Raw genomic sequence first — 21515 nt, forward strand, 5'->3', positions numbered from 1 at the left:
CTAAAGAGCATTTTTACTGCCTTAACAAACGTTTTCAGCCTGACAAATCAGAGTGGGTTTGACTGGGCATAATAATAAATGAGTCTGCTGAGATACTGATTAGCTCATATGCCACCATCATTTCTGTACTTCTGCCAAACATGCACGGAGGCTTTGCAGGACTGAAAACCCCAGAATATGGAAAAACTTTTTTTTTTTTTTTTTTTTTTTTGAGGGCAGGTTTTTTCATGGAGCCTTGCTTTTTCATTCCTTCTCTTATTTTGTAGTTTTTCTCATTCATTTTCATTATTCTGCTGGGAAAGCCAAGCAGTAAATCTTAAACAACTGTGACAAAAAGGTCAGCATTCAGGACAGGTACCATTAATCCTTTCTCAGCTCCTTTCACAAGACCCATAACGATGTGATACCTTCTCATTCTCTCCCCGTGAACACGCTGGGGCAGTAGGTCTCGGCCCTTTCCAAGACCTTTGAGTGGAGATGGCTGTGACCGACCCCCAGTGTCCGTGATGGCTCAGGCACACCCTATCGCACTATAGAGAGGTTAGCACTCTGTCCAGGCACTTGTATTCCCGCAGGAAAAACACAGAATGATTTCTTATAAACACAAAAGTGTCCTTTAGCATGGACACCAGAGCTACGACTCAGGGCTGATTAAATTCATTACAATAATAAAACCCCGATCTTTTAAAAGGGAAGCCTTTTCAAAAAATATTTTTCTTTTGATATTGTCTTTTTATTGAAACCTAAAAAACCTAGAAAGCCAAACTGTCTTTAATCATTGTTTTATCCCCTTATGTTCTTGTTTTCATGTCCCTCTTCCTGAGTTCTCAGAAAACCTAATGGTAAAAATGTAAGAAACAATATAGATTTTTTTTTTTTTAAATCATGTCTTCAGGCTTTCAGATATTTTTGTGAGATTTAAAAGCATCAGTTACGCAAAGCTGTAATTCACCCAGCTCTTCATGGCAGAACTGATCCTGCCTTGGGTGAGGAGAGGTGCTGCAGAGCGAGATCTCTCCACAGCGTTGCAGTACCATGGCCATGTTAATATCCCCAGTTTATACATTCAATGTATCGACACTCCTATTTTTTTCCACTGGCCTAACTTTCAGTCTCAACTGTAATTGGTACTGATCTAATCTATCCTGCTCTTTGATATGACAGAAATGCTTCCATCATGCTATTGGGCACAATGGTGAAATGTATTTTGGAAGAGGGTTGCTGCATCCCACCTCTCCCTGGGGGCAGCATTCCTTATGCTACCACCTTGCTCTGTGGCTTTATATTACTTTGAACATGTATTTCTTCAGTGAAACAAGATGTACCAGCTCTAGTGCAAATAATCTTATTTTTTTGAAATATAAATGGCTTGATGATGTACTTTAGGTTGATAGTAGCATCATACTGTTGCATTGTAGCAAATTACAGGATCATGTAATTTGTTTGGTTATTCTTTCCTTTTTTAGAACTGGCTTTTAGTTCACCAGAGGTCCATATAAGGAAGGAGATGAACCTTGGTGAGCTCACACAAATGTATCACAGAGTGAGACTACAAGAGGTGTGAACATTTCCTTGGTTGAGCTCTGCACTAGATAAGTTGCTGAAGTAATGGGAGACTCTTGATTTGGAATAATGGGTAATCTGCGTGTGTTTAACACCAGGAAAAATCCTTCTTGTCTTCAGTATTTCAGGTTGCTTTTAAATTGTATTTGTTAATTTTGATTACTTTATCTTAATTGTAAATGAAACTAGAATAAACTATTTGCATTCACTAGCCACCATATAAATATCCTTTATAAAATAAAATTTTTAAAAGCCTTTCAATGCTTTTATTGCAGTTACATTGCTTGTATAAAATACATCTGTTTTTACACATTATTTTTACAATGCCCTGGAAGAAGACACATTTCTAGGTTAACATCTGATTAACAGCCTGTCTTGTTACAAATATTTGCAAATAACACGTTGCATCCTGATTTTTACACTGAGAAATGAAAGAGACAACTAAAACTTCCACCAATCTTCAAATTTGCAGTAAAATTCCTCAGTGCTCTAGACCGACGTACAGATGTTTTTAAGGCATTTTTGTTTTAAGGCTGGAAGAACACAAGAAAACTGCCATCAGAAGAGTTTTTTACAAGGAAAATATTAAGAAGGCACATGAAGGTTAAATAATTTATTTTTTTTTTAATCCCTTTAAAAAATCATTATGAGATAAAATAGCTATCTGATGAAAGACAGCAAATACTCTGTGGATATCTAAAACTTTTTGTTATACCTTTATAATAAGGTATGTACAGATATAAAGAGAAAATATACTTACTGTGGGAGTAAGCAATTCTTTTGACTCTTTCACAGATGTAACTTGCATTTTTCAAGAACCAGGAATAGTATTCAACACAGTACCTAAAGGTGTAGTTAAAGTTAGGAGAGTAGTAGCTTGTTACCTTTCATAAGCACAGCTGTATGGATATCATACTGCTAATGTTGAATATGGCAATAAAAAGCTCGATTCTGACCTCAATGATGTCATTAGATATTTGGAAAAACTCATCTGAGCTTTATTCACTTAGTTTGAATACTGGAAGCCAGATCAGGTATTGATCAGTGCACTGGGGACCCATTTGGGTCTCAGCCAGTAGCCAGCCACAGACTCTCAAAAATAAGCATTGGTGATTGAAAATTGTTTGGGGAAAAAAAAAAAAAAAAAAAAAAAATTAGAATATTTTAAGGAGAGAGAGAGAGAGAGAGGAACTAGTGTCAGGTTTTACCTCATGGCTTCCTTTCTGGAATATGTTCTCTGACCAACACAGAGGCACAGCTGAAAAAACCTACACAGCTCCATCACACAGGGATTGATCTTTTGCACTATAAGAGTAACAGGAGGCGAGGTCACCCGGGACTCTTTGAGGATTGCCTGTGGACACCCTAGGAAAGAATGCAACTCGGAACTAGTTCAAATATTTCTCCCATTAAATTTCTTGCAGTGCCTTATCTGGGCTGTGAGAAACATGCAGATTAATAAGCTCATGTAGGTATCTTAAAACCAAATCTGAGAGAGGCAGATAACTGAAAAGGAAACAACACACAGCCTGGCAGTTGCTTGAGTGAAAGCACAAATATTCTGTTCAATTTATTATTATTTATCATTACTGGTTAGTCACTTAAAACCACATTGCTTTCATTTATCACAAATGTAGGAACAACTCTAAAGATGTAATTTATTCATTGTTACCTGCGTAGGTGGAGGTTCAGTTGCTACTGAAGCATCGGTTTTCCACAGTGCAAACCAGCAAGACAAAGAACAGCACTGTACACTTATTATATTTGATGTTTTCTATATGCATATGCTACTTTAATGAAAAATTCACTTCCAGTTTCGCATGCTTCCCTACACCCACCCTCTAAATCTGAAGCCTAGATTAAATATGACTGATAAACAAACAGATTCTCACTCTCTCTTCGTCACTTTTTTTAGCCTCATTAACAAAATAAACATGATTTATGCAGAGGTTATGGCTTTCTCTCTGTCCATTTCTCCGTCTGCCAGTTTTCACCTTCTTGCCTCTAGTGACTTGAATAATCAGCTAATTTCAGCCCAGGTTTTAGGGATGGGTAAAGATCCTCTGGATAAATACATTCCTACAGATTTCATGAAATCTGACAAGGAACTGGAGGAGAAAAGGTCAAGTTTTGCCTGCACTGAGAGGAAGGTAGGAATAATTTCTCTATTTTACTATTTAATTCCCAGGAGCCAGCTGCTTAATCAGTGTTTTTTCCTTCAAGTGACTACCATTATATTATTTTAACTTCAGAAAAATGCAGGGAAATGATGTACCTGGAGATGGACTCCCTTTTTGCCTCTCTTGAGCCAGCTAAAAGGAAAATATCTAGTTTATTCATTGAATCTTCTGCAGTCAGCAGCAAGAGAAAAAACATTTGCACACCAAACATTTCATCCTGCCAGCAAATACCGCTGTGCCAGACTGCAGAAAAAGCAATACTACAGAAGAGGTGATGGCAGCTTATAACAAAATCCTGAATTGCTATGTGGCTTTTTCAGTGTCAAATACAATCTCCCTTTCTGTTATAGAAAAGAGAAAAGAAAGCAAGGTGGAAATGGGGGAAACTGAGAAACAGTAAGGCAAAATTGAAGCTGTTTTCAGTTTTTCAGGGCTTTTCTTCACCATATTAAATGGAAAAGCTAACATTTGCCACAGTCTTGTCTTCTCCAAGCCATTACCTGTCACACATCATCTTGTACCTTAGCTAACAGTTGTGTTATGACGGATCAGAATCAAAGGACTTGCTAGGAAAAAAAAAAAAAAAAAAAAAAAGCACTATTTACCGTATGCTAAAAGACTACCAAGGCATGGCTAAAATAGGTGTGTGACCACCTCTCCTTTGCATGTTTGATAACTGTGCTCTGAAGAGGAGATGCTGTGTTTGGGCTCACTTTGGGTTGTTTCAGTGAAGCCACTTGCCCTGCAAAAACATCACACCCGACCGCGGGGAGCTGCCTGCACGCCCCTCGTGTTGTCCCCTGCGTGCAGCGATCCTGCCAAAGGGATGTCTCCCCTGCACCAGCACTCCGAAAAACAGGGGGACATCCCTGCAAACGCCACGCTGGGGCTCTGAAAAGATAACCGGGGACCAGGCTGTGCGGGTGCATTTTTTGCATGGTGTGGGTGTCCCTTCGCGTGCGCCCATCGGGGTGGAAGAGCCCGACCGTGCAGAGCGAAGGCGGCAGCAGCGTCATTGTCAGCTGGTTTTTCCATTTGTGTAACTAGCAGCAGGTTTTGGCCATGTGTAGATAAACTGCCTTACCTGCAGAGTATAATCCCCTTAGACAGTGTAATTGCATTTCCAGGTTCACATGTCTCACATGCTTCATAGCTCTGGGCCATCTTGTGTTATGCGATAGGAGAGGTTACGGAGGTTAAATTTGGACTAATGAAGTTCTGTTGAAATAAGCTTGAATCATCTAGTGCTGACAAGAAGTTTAATAAAAAATGGCATTCATGGGCAGGAGGAAAATAACGGCTCTGCCAACCTGAAAAGAGATCGCTACAAAACTATTTCTCTTCTGCCAGCGCTCGCCCAAGGTAGCAAGAGTCCTGGAGGAGCAATGGGCAGATACTTGCAGCTCCCAGGTCCCACGAGTCCCTCTGAAAAATGGTTGTTTGTCAGAGGCACTACACAAATATCAGGCGTAATTAGTGAGCGATGCAAAAGAAGGAGCCCCGTTTCTCTTAATCTTAGCAGCTTTGCATAAATGTCATTAGGCTTTGTCCACTTAATAGCATTTGACACACCTTGGGGGTTTTTCCCACTCCATGGCAATGAAAAATGAATGATTTCTTGCTTTAATAAACACTCTTCATGTTAATAACTGAACATCAGAGCATGCGGCAGTGAGGTTTTAATAGAAATTGTCCATGAAAAGGGATGTTAGAATTGCTGTGAATACTTGAAACTTGCTAAAGGCCACCCTCCGATGAACCTCGGTCTCCACCAAAGTGGGTACTCACTATCCTGCCTAACAGGTGTTAAATGCTTTACTCAAGCCATGTGTTTTGCCAGCAGAAATTCAGCTTTATCCAGATGTAAACTGAATGAATGCAATTTCAATTTGGATTCATGTATGTGGGAAAGAGAAGTCAAATAAAATGCTGAAAGTTAAACAAATTTCTTTGGTTTTAATTTCTGACAATCACTGAATTTTACATTAGTGCTGCATTTACATAATACTGTATTTATTTAATGCTGAAATTCTCTTTCAATTACTGTTATATTTAATTTTATTTGGATTGGTTAGTGTTGAAATTAAACTTTTCAGTGCTTCATAGTTGATTTTTATATCTCTTCTGTAATAAATTTCTACTGTGAAATGTGGTTTTGTATTCAATTCATTGGATTAAAATTAAAAAAAAAAAACAACAAACAAAAAAAACCAAATTAAAAGTAGGAATTTATTTCAGAACTTTCTGGTCTAAGAATTTTCTTTTCCAAAAAATTGTCAGTCAAAATAGGCCAGAAAAGGCAGGAATCCCTGTGCAGAGCTTTGCTCTTTTCTATTTGAAATTGCCATGTTACTGTCACAGGCACATAAGTGACCAGTTCTTGCTAGAGCAAAAAGCCTTTTCCATTACTAAGCCACCTGCTTATCCTGGAAAAGGGGGACCATTTTTTTCCCTTCTAGTCTTGAGCTGAGCACAGGCATTGCCCCAGCATCATGCACTATAGGAGTTTTCACACCAGCCTCAGTGGTAGCCACCAAATTTCTCCTCCTAAAAAGATTTTGCTGCACTAAACAGCAGACAATCACAGTCCCGGTCTGGAATACAGATTTTTATCTGGATCCCAGGACAGGCATTCTGAATTTTCCCTCCAGTGTGAAAGCATAATAATACTGATGTGCTTTCCATATTCGTATCAGTGCCGGAACATACACACCAATGTATCCCTCAAATTGACTTCCTTAACTACCAGATTAATGGGGAGCAGAGAAACAGCAACTGTGACACACACGCAACTTCAGGAATACCTTGCCCGCTGCTCAGCTGGCACTTGGCTTGGTATCCAGTATGACCACTGGGAGCAAGGACACCAGACTGGGAGTGGAAGGACCCCAAGGGTACTAAAGATATCTAGAGGATGAGGCAAATTTTTACCTAGTTTTAGGTGTCCATGTAGCTGGTGCCTAGAGCTGAACTAGTCATCTTCAGTCCCCAAGATCGGGATTTGTGGCCGAGATTTATTCCCGTTGTACTCCTGAGCTCTGCTCCTACTTTGCAAATTTGGGCGTAGGTAGCCTGGATTCAGGCGCACACATGCTCAGCATCCAAAGTAGGTGTTGGACTCTCCCAGAGTTCAAATTCCCCTCCGTGCATTGAATTAGGTGCAGTTTTCCAAAGCATGTAATCTCTCACTAATACTGCAAATATAATTTCATTGCCACCATGAGTGTATCATGCTTATAAGTGGAGTGGCACATCATCTTATATTAACTCTTAATTTATAACTCTTTATTTTGGTGCTTAAAAGGAAGAACTGAGCTTTCCTGAAAATCTAGTTAATAATTATCCTTTTTTGGATGAAGAGGAAGCTTGCAGTACTGTAAATTCAGGGCAATTTTTGAGATTTCATGTGGCATGGATTGACTTAATAATTTTATTTGTACCAATAGGCAGGTTTAAAGCATGATAATTTCTTTTGGAATGAATGAATTTTAAGATTCTCCAATAACCAATCTATGTTAAAATTGACACGTGGAGTACATATGTTAATTTTACCACCATAGTATAATTTATGTTTTAAATGTGTGATTGTGTATGATTCCCAAACAAATATGGAAGCAGTCCCTTAGACATTTTGAGTGGTTTGCCTACATGAGATAACACATAGATTAAACACGTATCTTGTTTCTGTGTGGGAAAATTTGCATATTGATACAGGTTCAAGCATAATCCTATTTTTGCTGCATGAGGTGCAGCTACTTACTGGTAGCTGAGTAAAATTTCAGTGTCACAGCAGGCCTGTAGGGTGGCAGAGGCAGTACTGAGGAAGGCAAATCTGAAGGAGGGAAAAGAATATAACTTGCCTTGACATCTTAAAAAAGAAAGGAAGGTTGATTGAAAGAATAACAGAAAAGAAAAGAAAAAAGAAGCTGAAGTCAAAGACCACTAATAAAACGCTTACATAGACATTGATGTATAAATACTTTCATAGTCACCTATTTCTATATATGTTATTTTCTGTTTCATAAATGTGCCAGCCGACACACTTGGTTATTATGCCAGATCAATCTCACCTGGCTCTGTTTGCATCAGTCTGCTGGTTTCTTGAGGAGACACTGTCTGCATCCAAAATGCGTACATGTCAGCTATGGGAACAGAAAGACACATGCTTCATGTCATGGAGGTTATTTGTTATCTATCTGTCTACTGAGAAGAATTGCTGTATATCAGACAGCTCAACAGCCAGAGTCCCTCACCCAGTACTTCCAGCGGCATATAAAAATGTCAAGATGAAAAAGGAAGGACAAAAGCTTTACTTTGCTAGATCTTCAAGAGTCCATGGGCTAGGGAAAGGTAGGATTTAAAGAAGGTAAATTTAGTGGAGACCAAGAGAAGCAGCTCTGTATTGCTTTTCCACAGGTCTACTCACCAAATTTGGAGCAAAATGCGAGGGAAGACCTGGGTGGCAGAGGCATCCATGAGGAGCAAGACTTAGTTTTTCCCCAAAGCATAAGAAACTACAGGATGGGCCCTATAACTAATCTTAGCACTTCTCCAATAAAGAAATCAACTCACAAGTGACCCAGAGCGGGTGTCCCTGAAGGGCCTCCCAACCTCCACCTCAGGGATGTGGTTTGAGTTTTTGGCCAAACCCCACCACCAGTGGGATAAAGCAGATGTCACTCCTCCTCGCCGTACTCACTGGGGCCGGGCTGCAGGGCTGGCGACGGGGCTGAGCCCCCCCCAGCAGTCGGCGGGGGTCCGGCCGTGCCCCGTGGTTTGGAAGCATCCACAGGCGGTGATGGAAACCCCGATCCTTTCGCTCCAACCGTCTTTGGCCACGGTAGGAACCTCGTGGTGGGGATTTCTTCCCCTTTCTGGGCAAGAGGGATCCGGGTAGCTGGAGAAGCAGGAGAGACGGGGGAGGGCACCAGCAGCACACTGGGGATGCTGGTGCCCCACGGCAGCAGCGAGCGTGACACGCTGGGGGACAATAATATCAAAAATACACATAGAAAATCCCATCTACACCTTGAGTGTTTCCCTTCTCAGGTGAGCAGCCACCTCTCCATTTCATTTTAAATCTGGAAACACGGGGAGTGCCAATAATGTTTGAAATTTTCACTGCGAACATTTTAATGTGCAAGTTTCTATAAACAAAAAAAGAAACTGAAATGTTCCTGCTAAGTATTTTTTTTTTTTCTTCACATAAATTATTTTTTATTTCCTAAACTTCTTCACTACAGAGGAAAGAGTTGAAAGCTCTTGTGTACGTGAAGGGGAGCAGGCAGGTACTGGAGGGCAGATACTGGAATTTGAGAACTGACTGTCTTTTGTGGCAGGAATGATACTTCAGGCTAGAAGACATAATAAAGGTTGGTATGCAGTTAAGCAAATTAAAAGAGCTTATAAAAAGACAGCAGACTGACTAGCAAAACTGTAGAAATTTTGCTGTAGAGAGATGTAGCTGCAGTGACGAGGAGGTATGAAGTCAAGGGCTGAATTCCTCTTGGCTTCCACTACGTGCAAGAAAGCGTGAAGCCTTTTTTTTGGCTTTCAAAATAAGGCAGACTAGCACTTTTCTATCTTGAAGCCCTGTGGCAAAGATAAATGCACTGAAGTTTATGAAGTGCTCAGGTACTCATAACTGAACATCATATAGAGTCAAAGATAGAGAAAAACACAGAAAAAGTAAAAAAGGAAACAGTTTAAATTATTTTTTGGGGGGGTTAAAACCAACAACCATTTTTTCTTTACTTCTCTGCCTCTTTAGAAAACTTCTTTTTCTAATAAAATGGCTTTTTACAATAGTCTTTCTATCCTCCAGGTATTCAATGCATTACTGACCTGATCTTCTGCTGTTTCAGACAAACTTTTATCTTACTCTGTAACTGTAGTTCAACATCACAGTGCCGTGCAGCAAACATACATGATCACTCGTCAAGACGTTAATCAAGGAGAATATACATTTAGGTCTGATGATATTTGCTCACTTTTAAATGTCCACACATGTTCTGCTGATGGATCCACTGTTTTGTTAGGGTCTTCCTGTAATTTCATGAAACTTGAAAACATCAAATCTAGGTCTTTGAGGTACAAGAAGATAGGGTTAGAACACTCACCAGCCATCACACATAGTGTGATAAAAAGGGAAGAAATCAGGTTCTGGTATAATAGAAACAGCTGTTGTCTTTTTTAATTACAGTTATTTTTGGCAAAGTGTCTTTGATTTTTTTGATTTTTTATTTTTTTTAACAGGAGAGAAACATCCTACAGCTTTCAGCACAGGTAAACTTGCCACTGATTTCACTATCTGCCTGTTTTAATCAAGCATTAAAAATGAGAAAGTCACAGGCAGCACTGAGAGGTGAGCACGTGAAGTGCAGCTCAACGTGGCAAAGCAGTTTTGGGTGGAGGAGCCACAAAGCACACTGGTTGAATATTGTCAACTCCTTTCTGAAGGTAACTCATTTAAAGGTAGGAGGTAATTTGTGCTGAGAGCCAAGAAAGATACCCATTTAGATAATAAACATCAACGAACCTCCCCAGTCCAGTACTGAATTCTGTAAAAGCTCTCATCCCAGGAGGCTTTGTTTGTTCCTCCACTAGAAGACCTTGTAGCTAATAATTTAAAATTTTGTGAATTTTACTTATATTTATAATACAAATATTATATTACACTTCTAATAACATAAAATATTTTTCTATTTTTAATCATAATAAATTATATAATAATGTGTGCATATATAAGTAATTATAAAAATATAAAATAATATATTAAACAAATTTTTTACATTATGAAGATGGAGTATTCATTGCAATTGCTACCTCAATGTGACTTTCATTGTTGTTGCTGTTTCCTTTTATTCCGCAGGATGTACTTACCCAGGTCAGAAGAATCGTTACTGGAAAATGTGTAATTAATAACAGGAGATTTCTCCAGCATTTCCCCAAAGTTGGACAGATTTTTCCCTGCAAATAGAAACACAAATATCAGGAAGGCTTATTTCTAGTATGAGTCATCACTGAGAATAAATAGGGCAATATTTTGGGGTGGAACGGTTTTAACTTTTACCTGTCTGTCCTGTCATCACACAGATGTAGATACAATCTGAATCATTGCTCTGACGCACTGAAAGGAAAAAAAATGTGAAACAGATCACTGTTACCAGTTTTCATTATCTAATATTACCTTAAACAGTTGAACATCAACATGAAATGGCATGGGGCTACTGCAGCTGGCCGAATATTTTCCTTCTGATCTGATTTTTGACAAAAACCTCAAACCAGCATCAGATTCGAAGGCTAATATTTCCAGGGGAAATGTTTCTATCTAATTAAATTTCTAAATTACAAGTATTTTTACATGGAAAACAAATTCTTCAGATAATCTAGCCAATAATTATTCTTCGGGAATCATAATTCCCCAAAGTTCCAGTATTTAATAATAATTCACCAAACTTTCAAACAAAACATAGCTGCTTATAGAAACATGTATGCCTCTATATTATATATATACACATTATATATGTATCTTGTTCCTCTAAGGAGACTTTTTTACAGCTGCAGTCCATGCTTTGCAAGAAGAGCGCTGCTGAGTAAGAGCAATAGGCTCTTACAAACATTTCTATGTTTGCTTCCATGCCAGGAGTAAATCAGACAAATAAGACAAAGATAAAAGTGAAAAGAAAGTGCAAACCTGAGAGAATAGAAGTGGATTTGAAAATTTCTGTGAGATAACTGGTGGAGTTTCCAATAATATCAACAAGTAAAGCTGTAAAATCTAGACAACAAAATAGAGAAAGTTTATGATTGAAAACACATACTGTATCATCTACGCTAAGCCAAAAAATCACTTTTATATGTGATCATATTTTGGATATATGCTTGTATGTGGCAGTATTTAAAATATTTAAAAGTGCAAAATGTTTCTGCTGGATGGGAGTGGACTTAAGAAGCCACTGGAATACTCTGCAGAAGTATTTTTCAAAGATGATATCCAAAAGAGCACCAGTGTGCCTAAAAGTAAACTTAAATGGAATTTATCTGTTCAAGAGGACAATTTAAAGTAACGCTTTACTTAGGAGATCCAAAGCCTGTAGGCTATACCTGCGCTGACTGCCTATCTGCCATGCAGGACCTTCCAGGAGGCATCTGATTGTCTCCTCTGAGGTCTACTGCAGACATATCGGCGATGTTGTTGTCAGCTCAAAAAAAAGGACTAGTGGTGGTGTGGTGTTACGACTTTTTCATAACAGGTTCTAGGAGTAACAGGTCAATGTTCTCACTTTGGGAGTGACAGACATGAGCCCTGTGTTGGGCTCTGAATTTTTACTGCTTGGGAGGATGCTCTAATCACCAAGATATTCTGGATTTGGGGCAGAAAGGTTAAAGTTTCTACATTATCCTCTAAGGCAGACTGCTTCATTATGCAATAAGCCTTGTAAGACGTGTGGGTCCCGAAAAAGCCAGGAAAGCCATCGTGGCTCACGTGTGTGGTCATCACATGCAGCTTAGAGGGTATGGGTTCTGGTGCCTAGCTGATGAGCTACTCCTGATATCATACATTAACCAGCCATAGAATCCAAGTGCTCAGATCCATCCTGGAATGTTAAATACTGTAAGATCAGGGGTGTGAATGAGGATTATAGGTGAAGGATTTGCCCAGTAGCATTTCATACTTCATTAAACAGCACTGTGAAGATGTTAATCCTTGCTTTTCACTCCTATTGGGCTCATTGAAGTTATTGGGGTCTGTTGGTTCATCTCCTGTGGGTTATCTCAGGAGAGCGAAAGTGGCTAAAGTAACGTATCATATATTGCCAGGTTGTCTTTCCTACCGAGCTGCTCTTTGTATTCCGAGGAGGAACGGGAGGTCTTTCCGTCGGGTAAACCGTGCCGGTCACTTGACTGATGGCCCCATCCCAGACTGGGTGGCTGGGTGCAGCCATGTGAGACTGAGTTCATCGAGTCTCCCCCGAGGTTCAGAGCAGCCACTCGTGAGTTATGGCTGTTGACCTCGGTACGGTGATGCCACTCGTAAGGATGAAGTCTGCAGAATTCAGGCTACAGCTTTCAGCTCCAAAGGAAATAATTCAGCTGAAGCACATGCAATTGTCACCCTCTCTTGTGTACCCACCTGTCAAGTCATTTGTCACATTGTTCAAACAGTAGCAGTAATGCATAGGGAACTTGCCAGGGTCAACATTTTTCACGTTAGAAACTGTAGGGAGAGATAGAGAAAAATGGGTATCTTGATGCACAGGCTGTGTGAGACAAAACGCTCCTGCGTGGAGGAAAGCACCGAGGCACTCACTGTTATAAATGGTGACTGACACCTTGTGGAAGGCAAATGAGCTGTAAGATGTGATGCTCAGCAAAGAGAAGAGTTTTTTGGTACCTGCGGAAACACATGCCCATGCTATTAGTGGTTGGAACAAATCATGAGAACAGCAAGTTTTGACTCTGTTCATTTAATTTCTAAAAGACTCCTGAGGTGCTAATACTATACAGCTGCCTGAGACTCAATTCTTTCTCATTTCCACTGAGGGAAGGATCATATGTATTACTTTTTCTTTTTTTAATTCAAACCTACACTGATTACAAAGTGCTTTCTAAAGGCATCCCGTAAGTAATTATTTGTGTCTATATACAAACACACACCAATTCCTAAATTCTTTGGGGCAGAGAGCTATCTGCATTATAAATGCACAAGGGCAACATGCTCCTAGAATCAATTCTGGAGGCAGTTGGCATGCGTTTACAGCTTCTCCTGCTAAGGCCATTAGTCCTTTTTCTCATTCACTGCCGGGCTGACAGCCTGCGTGTCCTGCCCAGCCTTGTCACGTTACCTCTGAGCGTTGTGTTCAGCATACCATTCACCAGCTCTGTCAGGTTAATAGCAGCCAGATCCACGGACTTTGCAGGCAGCTCTGGAAAAGAAGGGGTCTCTGAGCATCCGACTGCATGGGGGCGCAAGGAAACGGCCGTTAATCCCCTGCTTATACAAGGCAAAAATCTTCCAGGATGGGAAAAGCAAAATGAGCAGATTATGCATCAGACTGGACTGAAAAACCTGTGGTGAGAAAATAAAGATGCCAGGAGTGCAGAGAGGAGTCTGGAAAACAGCAAGCTAAAGTGGGCAGTGCAATGGTAGGCCAGACCCAAGGTCTGGCTCTATGGCACCTATTGCCTTGAGCTGGCTGCCAGGGAGCCCAACCAGTCCTGACATTTTGGTGCCCCCTCGTGCTGGGCAATGGGTATATACTGCCAAAATACCAGCAGATCGCTTATCACACACACAGGAGAAAGTACCTAGGAAATGCTCCCCCTTCCCCAACACTACATGGAACTGGGATGAAAATACAGATTTTTTTTTTTTTTTCCCAGCTACCTTGATCGCTCTGCTGCTGCGACAGAATAAATTAACTGTAGCTGAATCACACTTTTTATTTTAACGTGTTTTTTTTCTGTTGACGTTGTTTATTTGTTTTTCCCAAGTCAAAATTTCCAAAGATGTTCTTTTGCTTCCCTCCTACAAGGCCATGCAGGAACAGAGCAGTATGATGTTTGTGTGTGTGTGAGGAGGAAGGTCTGTATGTGCATGACAGAGAGAGAAAAAACAGAGCAGGATGGAAAAAGAAGCATAGAAAGCTGAGATGAGAACAAAATCGAATTTGGGGAGAAATGCAATTTTCTGATGACATCAGTATTATTTTTAACCAACTTGAAACCAAGCTGTACCCCAGGGCTGGCAGCAGGGCTCGTCCACAGCGTAGAAGAGAGAGAGGAAAGGGAAAACAGAAGGAAATGAAGAGCTGGGAAGGGGGAAAAGGATAAAGAGAAAACAACTCCTCAGATTTGTGCAAGGACAGAGGTTAAACTGGCCAAGGAGCTGGGTAAGCCCTGGGTTGGGTGAGGAGCCCTTGCAGCAGTGGTGGGTTGGGCCTCACAGAGTCTGCAAGAGAAGGGCCCATCTGCTGACACCTCCATCCCATTATACCCCCAATACCTCCCATTCCCATTAGCAATACCTCCCATTCCCATTAATAACTCCCCTCCCTCCCCCCCCGCCAAGGTCTCCTGACATGCTGCTTGTTACCCGCGGTAGCCAGCAGTGCCACTTGCTTCTCTTTCTTATTTTCTCTTCTTATGCATGAAGCTGTGAAGGGAAGAAAGAGACTAAGAAACAGTTTTCCCTGTTGAGATTACCAAGCAACCCTCTGTTGAGTGGTCTGCCTGGTTTACTTTGCTGCTTTTATTCATTATAGCTCACAAAATGGTGAACACCAGCACTGCAAAGCAGGCCACTGAGTATCCACAATAGCAGCTTATCAAGTGCCTAAGAATAAGGATGTCCTAAAGGACTCACCAGGTCCTTTAGCTGCCAGCTAAAGAAAGAAAACAGACTAAATATCTGAGCTTGCCCCCTTAACTCAAGAACCAAAAGAAAAAAAGTAGTAGCAAACTGTTGCAGAGATCTGCGCCAGGCTTGCACGCAACACTGACTGCAAGGTACCTGGTACAATGAGGCCAAATCTAAACAAATCTTCGCAGCCTGCATGCACACTTGTTATTCAGAGCAGTCATTCGAGTTCTGTTCTCAAGACCTGTGTTGCAGAAGGGATGAACTGGAGCTGGGCTCGGGAGGTTGGACTCGCTTCCTGGGTTTCCCTCGGTGACCAGCAAGGGCAAGGCGCAGAGTCATGATTTAGACATCACAGGACAAGCTGAATTGTAGGAGTTTGGCGCTTAGGTTCCCTATCCCATCAGTGGAGATCTGAGTGCCTCCAAAGAGTAATCCAGAAGGGTCCCCAAATGGGGCAGTGCTAACAAATGCTAAACTCCCCTGCCACTCTGAAGCTTCAGTTTCTCAACCCATACAAGCTGCCCAGAGAGAAGTCCTCTCCTGGGAGCTGGTGGTGAGGAGGGCTCACCTCAATGGTGGTGGTGCCCCGCTCTGCGTTAAAACCTGATGGGCAGAGCTCTCACCAGGGAGTAGAAAACCTGGGTTCAGCTTCCTTTTCAGTAGGATGAAATCTGTAGGACTGGAAACAGCAGAAGGAAGGGAGATGTAACTGCATAGGCTGGCTGGCTGTACCTAAATTGGTGAAACCTGGGTGCTTGTCCTTATTCGTACAAAAATCTACGCCTTGTACAGAAGACAATCCCTGGATACACTTCCCTTTCTCCTTCTCTCTTTATATATAAAGGAAAAATACCCTTTAGACAATCCCTGGTACAAGGCCTGCAAATTGTGACTCCTCATACAGTGCTAGTCAGCTGTATTAACAACTCTCACTTACTACGAGCTAAATTTGGACTGACAGTCTAGGTGGCAGCAGATCTCCTAACCCTTCTCTCTCCATATAAAGCTTTCTGACTCCAGATTCCTGGCATGGGATCCAAGAATAGACCTTTGCTGTCATCTGCCCTGCCCTGCTGCATGCCACCAGCCCCAGAGCTCCAGCCCATCAGCCTTGCCTACGCAGGGTGAAAGAACCAACTCTGCCGCAGGTGTGGGAATGGGGCACTGGGGGCAACTGGGAAAGGGAAAGAGACGCCTGGTTTATTCCCAGGGGAGCACCAAACTGTCGTCCTTACCTGTGTTGAAAACCAGAAAGAGACACAGAAATCCCAGGCTCATCTTCCCTGCCACATGCCAGCAGAACCACTGCATTATGGACTCTAACTTCCAGCAGGTTCGGCTGCTCTAGGAGAAAGAAATACTATGTTGGTGGTGTTAAAGTTTGCAATACTGTAGAATTTTGTCCAACCCTTGTCCCAGAATGATGTGACCATGAGAGAAATATTAGCTCTCTAGGAGGTAAAGTAAAGACTGGCGGTGTAAATGGCAAAGAATCCAAAATCACACAATCAGTATTTTTTGTGTATGTGTGGGTGTCATGAGCTTAGTATGTAACTCTTGATTATTGAGTCCTATGTAACTGTGGCTTTGGTGGGACTTGGTAAGGTCATCTACACAGGCTGCTTCTCCAGCAAGATGACCTGTGCCCAAAGCACACTGACACGTCAGATTCTTACATCCTTTCTTTTGAAACAAGATAAAATTTACTTATGTTCAATTTCAGACAAGATAGCAGTTCAGCTCTTTTTCTGCAGAAATGTTGCTTGCCCGGTCATCCCTAGTCTTGTATTTCTATAGTTAATTATTGTCAGCAAGCTGTGTCCTGTACTGCCTTGCCTAGTTGCTTGGGAGAGATTAACGGTCGTCTGCCTTTCAGACAATGAGCTGCTTTCCAGATTTCAAGGATTTAATTAGAGGTGCTTAGGGAAAAAAAAAAAAGAAAGTCCTTGCTTCTTTACACGTTCCCCCCTGTTTTTGTAATATTGGAACACATCAAATAGCTCTGTAGATGTCAGAAAATGAGGGCCCATAAGAAAATTAGCAAAAAAATGTCCAATTTTTTTTTTTTTTTGTATCCTCTTAGAGTAGCTAATCTTATGAGTATGCAGCAAACCATTATCTTGAAGATAATACTGTTTGATTAACAAGCTGTTATCATTGTGTAAAATCTTTCTCATATTTAATTCACTAGAGAATTAGAACACTCTGAAAGTAGCGGATTTGTACTTAGCAGTTCTAAAGGGGCTCTTCCTCGGGATGATGAAAAGGTACCAAGCATTTCTGTGTTTGAAATCTCTGTGTTTGCTCATCTGATGAGTCAAAAGCATTTAAGTGCCAGCTCTGCTAATTCAAACAGAGATCTGGGAAGCTTTAGGTAGTTCATCCTATCTATTCAGTCCAACTGCCTAATCCTTTTTACTCGACCCCAAGCCTATACTCCTCCACGGTTTCTGCACAGCATGTGCAGAAGAGTGGGGCTGAGGCAGAACTCAAGCCGTGGCCAAATCTCACTCCCCAGACTTCATACGCTTATCACCTGTCTGTGAGTTGGACTAATTATGCATGGACAGAGTCCGGCGTCCCGTGGACCAGTCTGGCATCAAAAATCCTAAGCTTGGCTCTTCTTGCAACAGTATTTGGGATCTGACCAACAACTAGACTACAGACCATGAAAGTATTGCTGGCATGAGTCTCACAAGGCTTGAAACCCCATCAAGGCTATCCCTGCTTCCAGTATCTCACGTTATGAAGCTTACTGGGACGTGTAACAGCTTTTTCTGTGGTCTCTGTAGCTAGGGGAGACTGTAGCATGGTAGCTCAAGCCTGCTAACGTGCTGATGTGATGGAAGCAGTAGTGATGCAGTCTGCGCTGCAGTAGGTGTAAAACTAATGCACGCTTATGGATTCTGCTCAATGTTACATTTTTTTTCCCCTCTTTAGTGTGACTGTATGAAATGGAGAGGGGTTAGTGAAAGATACTCCTCAGTGATGCTGAATTTAAAGAACTGGTGCTTTGCAAGGGTGTGGGAAGGTGGCTGCTGGGGAGCGCAGGCTCTGGGGTCAGCTGGGGTCGCGGGATGGGGAGCTGGGCGATCACGTCAAGGGGAGGTTTGTAGCTACCTATGTTTTGGAGCAGAAGGGCTATAGTGGCTGGTGCACCTAGTCATTAAGTGTCCTGTTAAGGGAGAACTGTTGGTTTTTGTGTTTGGCTGAGGTCAGCAGTGGGGTGATTCGCTGTTTTATTAATGGAACTTCATGAATTTTTATTCCTGTACCATGAGAAGTGACTGTCTGCTTAGCTCTGGCCAGTGCTGTCCCCGTGTATGCCAGCCCAAGGGAAACCAACATGAAACATGGCCAAAAGCCGTGCTGCCACTGTACTGTCCCTGTGGCATAAGGCTGGTCTTGGCTGGAGGATCTCTGCTGTCCAGATGGGCTAAAGAGTCCAAACATCTGCCCTTGATGAGTATTTTGGCTGTGTGGTGAGCGAGAGACTCAGACCTAGGAGGGGGAGGAGAGGGCATCCTCTGCCCTGCTTTCAGTCTGCCCCTACACATCAGTGGTCAGTGCTCGTCCCAGAGTGGGGAGACTTGATTTCCAGCACATGCTTTGAGAAACATGGGCTCTCCTGGGTCACCAGAGAATCATGGTTGGACTAACATAAAAATCCTCGGTAAGAGTATTTCACAGACTGATGAGCAAGCACAGCTGTTCTACAAAGGTTCACAAGCAGAAGGGTTGATAGACTGTGGATAATTTCCTATCAGGGATCTAACTTCGTTACTGATTTATTTAAACTGGCCCAAAGCTGTTCATGGTGGCAGGATGGGGAAAATCATCTGACAGAGGACTCGGTGCAGCAGGCTAGGGCAGGGGCTAGAGACATCATGTCCTCAACAGATAGAGAAGAGGGAAGAAGACTGACACATGAAGGAACAATCCTACCAAAGCACCTTAGGAGAGAGAGGATTTTTAAAAAAAAACACAAAACAAAACAAGAAAACACGAAGAACCAAAAATGGTAGCTTAAAAGCAAAAACAAAATTGAAAAAGAATGAGATACAAAGTTGTGCTTGGAAGCATTCCATGCGCATTGAGAGACGCTTTCTTGCTCACCTGAATTTGCAGCTCCCTGCTGTCCTCCTTGCTGAGCTGCTCCTCCGCGCTAACACAAACAATTTTCTCCACATAGGATGCTGATTTGCAGCAGGAATTCAGAGCAGGCATTAGCGTGGCCATAACACCCACATTTAACTGAGGTGTGATTACACATTACAGACTGAATCACGCAAAATATCTAACCTTTGGGACAACATGCAAACATAATCTGGAAGGATAGATGATAATAAGAAAATCCTGTTCTAGTTGTAGCACAGAAATATTAAATAATGACAGTATAAAATTAATGGAAAATCCTCCATTCATGGGAGGGTTTGTTTTGCCTGAATGCCAGATTTGGCACTGTGGTGTCCTCCGGCCAGTACAGGATGCTTGAAAAGAAATTGCAGCGATTTCTCAGTACTAAGAACATCACTCTAGAAAGGACTGCCCTTACTCCTCAATTGGTAGAGACTGATTTAAATTTGAAGCTTTAGGTTTTAGCTGCTTTCCAAAATCTTTACCCAGCATTAACTCTCTGAACATTTATGATGTCCAATTAAATTTCAAAGCCAACTGTGACAAATATTCCTAGAACTGCTGCCTGAAATATCTTATCTCTCAGCAATGTGAATATTAGCAATATTAACTTTTATGATACCCATCATGTTTCCGTTACTCTGGTTATCTGAGATCTAATTTTTATCTATCAGGGACAAGTCTTTATTACTTTGTAATTGTATCGCTTTTGTTTGCCAGCACAAGTGTCACTGCTGTGATGACTGAAACACGTCCAGATTGCAAATATGAAACCCTCATTGTACTCCAGCTCAAAATCACTAATAATTTCCATTTCAAAACACAGTGCGATTCACAGGCACTACAGGCACAGGTGCCACACAACCATCCCATAAACTGACTCTCTTTTCTTTCCAAACATTTATCTGATACAGGCTGCAGGTCAAGCCTTTAGTTACAAACTCTCCTTCACCTCTACTGGATATGATAATCCTTCTCTTGTGTTTATTTTAAGCTGAACGATATTAGTAGAATTCATTTTACTTAGAACCGTTGATCCAGAGTTCCCTGAACTGCTGAATTGGAGATTTTAATCCAGTTCACATTACCTTTTTATAGTCATGAAGACCTCTTATTAAATACCTCTTTGTTATTCTGGATTAACAGGAATTTTAAACCAACATGTTTATTAGCTGTGCTTCATTTGAACTAATTTTAATGTGGCAGGTAACTATGAAGTTTGAATTGCTTTCATTTTTCTTGTACAAAAAGAGTGTAATTAGATATAGAGTAGTTTTCCTGTGTCTTCATGCTAAAAGAGCAGAACAGAAGTTAAGAGATCAAAGAAATAAAAAAATGAAAGTCTGTGAGTACTGATTTCCTTACCTTCATTCAGTTCCAACATCTAAAGGTCATCTCTCATTTTAAGCATGCCGTGATATGCCAGGTCTAAAGAAATATTGCATGTTGATATGAAAATATGCCCATGTTAAAATTGCACGCTTCATTAAACTGCTACAACTACTTTTTAAGTTCAGATTTATTTGTATGAGTATTTACTACAATGTAATAAATATACATTTAATATGAACACATTTCATTTGCTACATTTCCCCCAAGCATTAATAGCACAGTTGAAGTGGTTTCTTCCAAGTACATGTGAACCGCTGAGATTTGGAATAGTTAATATCAGCTTACCTGATTTCTTTATCTTCAGAGCCTATATATAACTGGAGGTTATTGTCAGGTCTTAATAATTACTTTGTGAAAGACTTTTAGTAGACGGGCTTGATAATATTGCTTTAAAATCCTATGAAAATTGTTATCCTAATCCCAGAAGGACTAACTAGAGGTAACACAATCATAAGCACACAAAGTGCCTGTTGAATCCCGCATGGAGAGGCTCTGTGGCAGGTCAGGTGAGGATTGGAAGCTCCTTTTGGCAGTAATGACTGGAACTGCAGAACAGAAAGGATTTTTTTCCCCTTTTAAAGGGACAGCTCATCTTACTGCAATTAGGCCAATGCCACTTTTGATGGCTAGAAGTAGGCCAGGGTAAGCCCCTTTGGTAAAGCTTTAACCATCCTTGGAGAAGCAATTTAAACAAGGGGCACTGTTGAGATGATGGAGAAGAAACCTGAAGTGTATCTTAAATGTAGAAAATCCAAAGGAACGAAGTGACAGATAAAATAGAAATTTGCCTGGCATTGTGGTTAAGTGGCAAGGAAGGAAGAGAGATGTGGTCACAACAATGACGTAGGGCAATTTTGGTGATGAGTGATGTTTAGTAC

At 41.2% G+C, this 21515-nt stretch overlaps 1 protein-coding gene across 5 annotated transcripts; it reads right to left on the bottom strand.

The window, feature by feature from the left end:
• Window positions 1-1768: 1768 nt before the first annotated feature.
• HHLA1 (HERV-H LTR-associating 1) lies at window positions 1769-20675 on the bottom strand. Of its 5 annotated transcripts, none has more exons than XM_049828687.1 (17): window positions 20611-20675; window positions 19225-19304; window positions 16344-16447; window positions 14842-14901; window positions 13592-13672; window positions 13057-13140; window positions 12880-12963; window positions 11440-11523; window positions 10816-10872; window positions 10626-10712; window positions 9734-9826; window positions 8443-8640; window positions 7814-7885; window positions 7504-7575; window positions 2772-2928; window positions 2324-2406; window positions 1769-2096 (listed from the first exon to the last, which is right to left on the bottom strand). In XM_049828687.1, the coding sequence occupies exons 1-17, from the start codon at window positions 20614-20616 to the stop codon at window positions 2053-2055; spliced, it is 1446 nt and encodes a 481-aa protein (XP_049684644.1). In that variant the 5' UTR covers window positions 20617-20675; the 3' UTR covers window positions 1769-2052. The 5 variants fall into 5 exon arrangements, with proteins under 5 accessions (XP_049684644.1, XP_049684628.1, XP_049684651.1 ...); XM_049828679.1 differs by having other exon boundaries at window positions 1770-2096; window positions 16344-16452; XM_049828671.1 differs by lacking the exon at window positions 20611-20675 and having other exon boundaries at window positions 16344-16452; window positions 19225-19393.
• Between the last annotated feature and the right edge of the window lie 840 nt (window positions 20676-21515).

The sequence above is a fragment of the Accipiter gentilis genome, chromosome 2, assembly GCF_929443795.1.
Source record: "Accipiter gentilis chromosome 2, bAccGen1.1, whole genome shotgun sequence".
Classification (NCBI taxonomy): Eukaryota; Metazoa; Chordata; class Aves; order Accipitriformes; family Accipitridae; genus Astur; species Astur gentilis.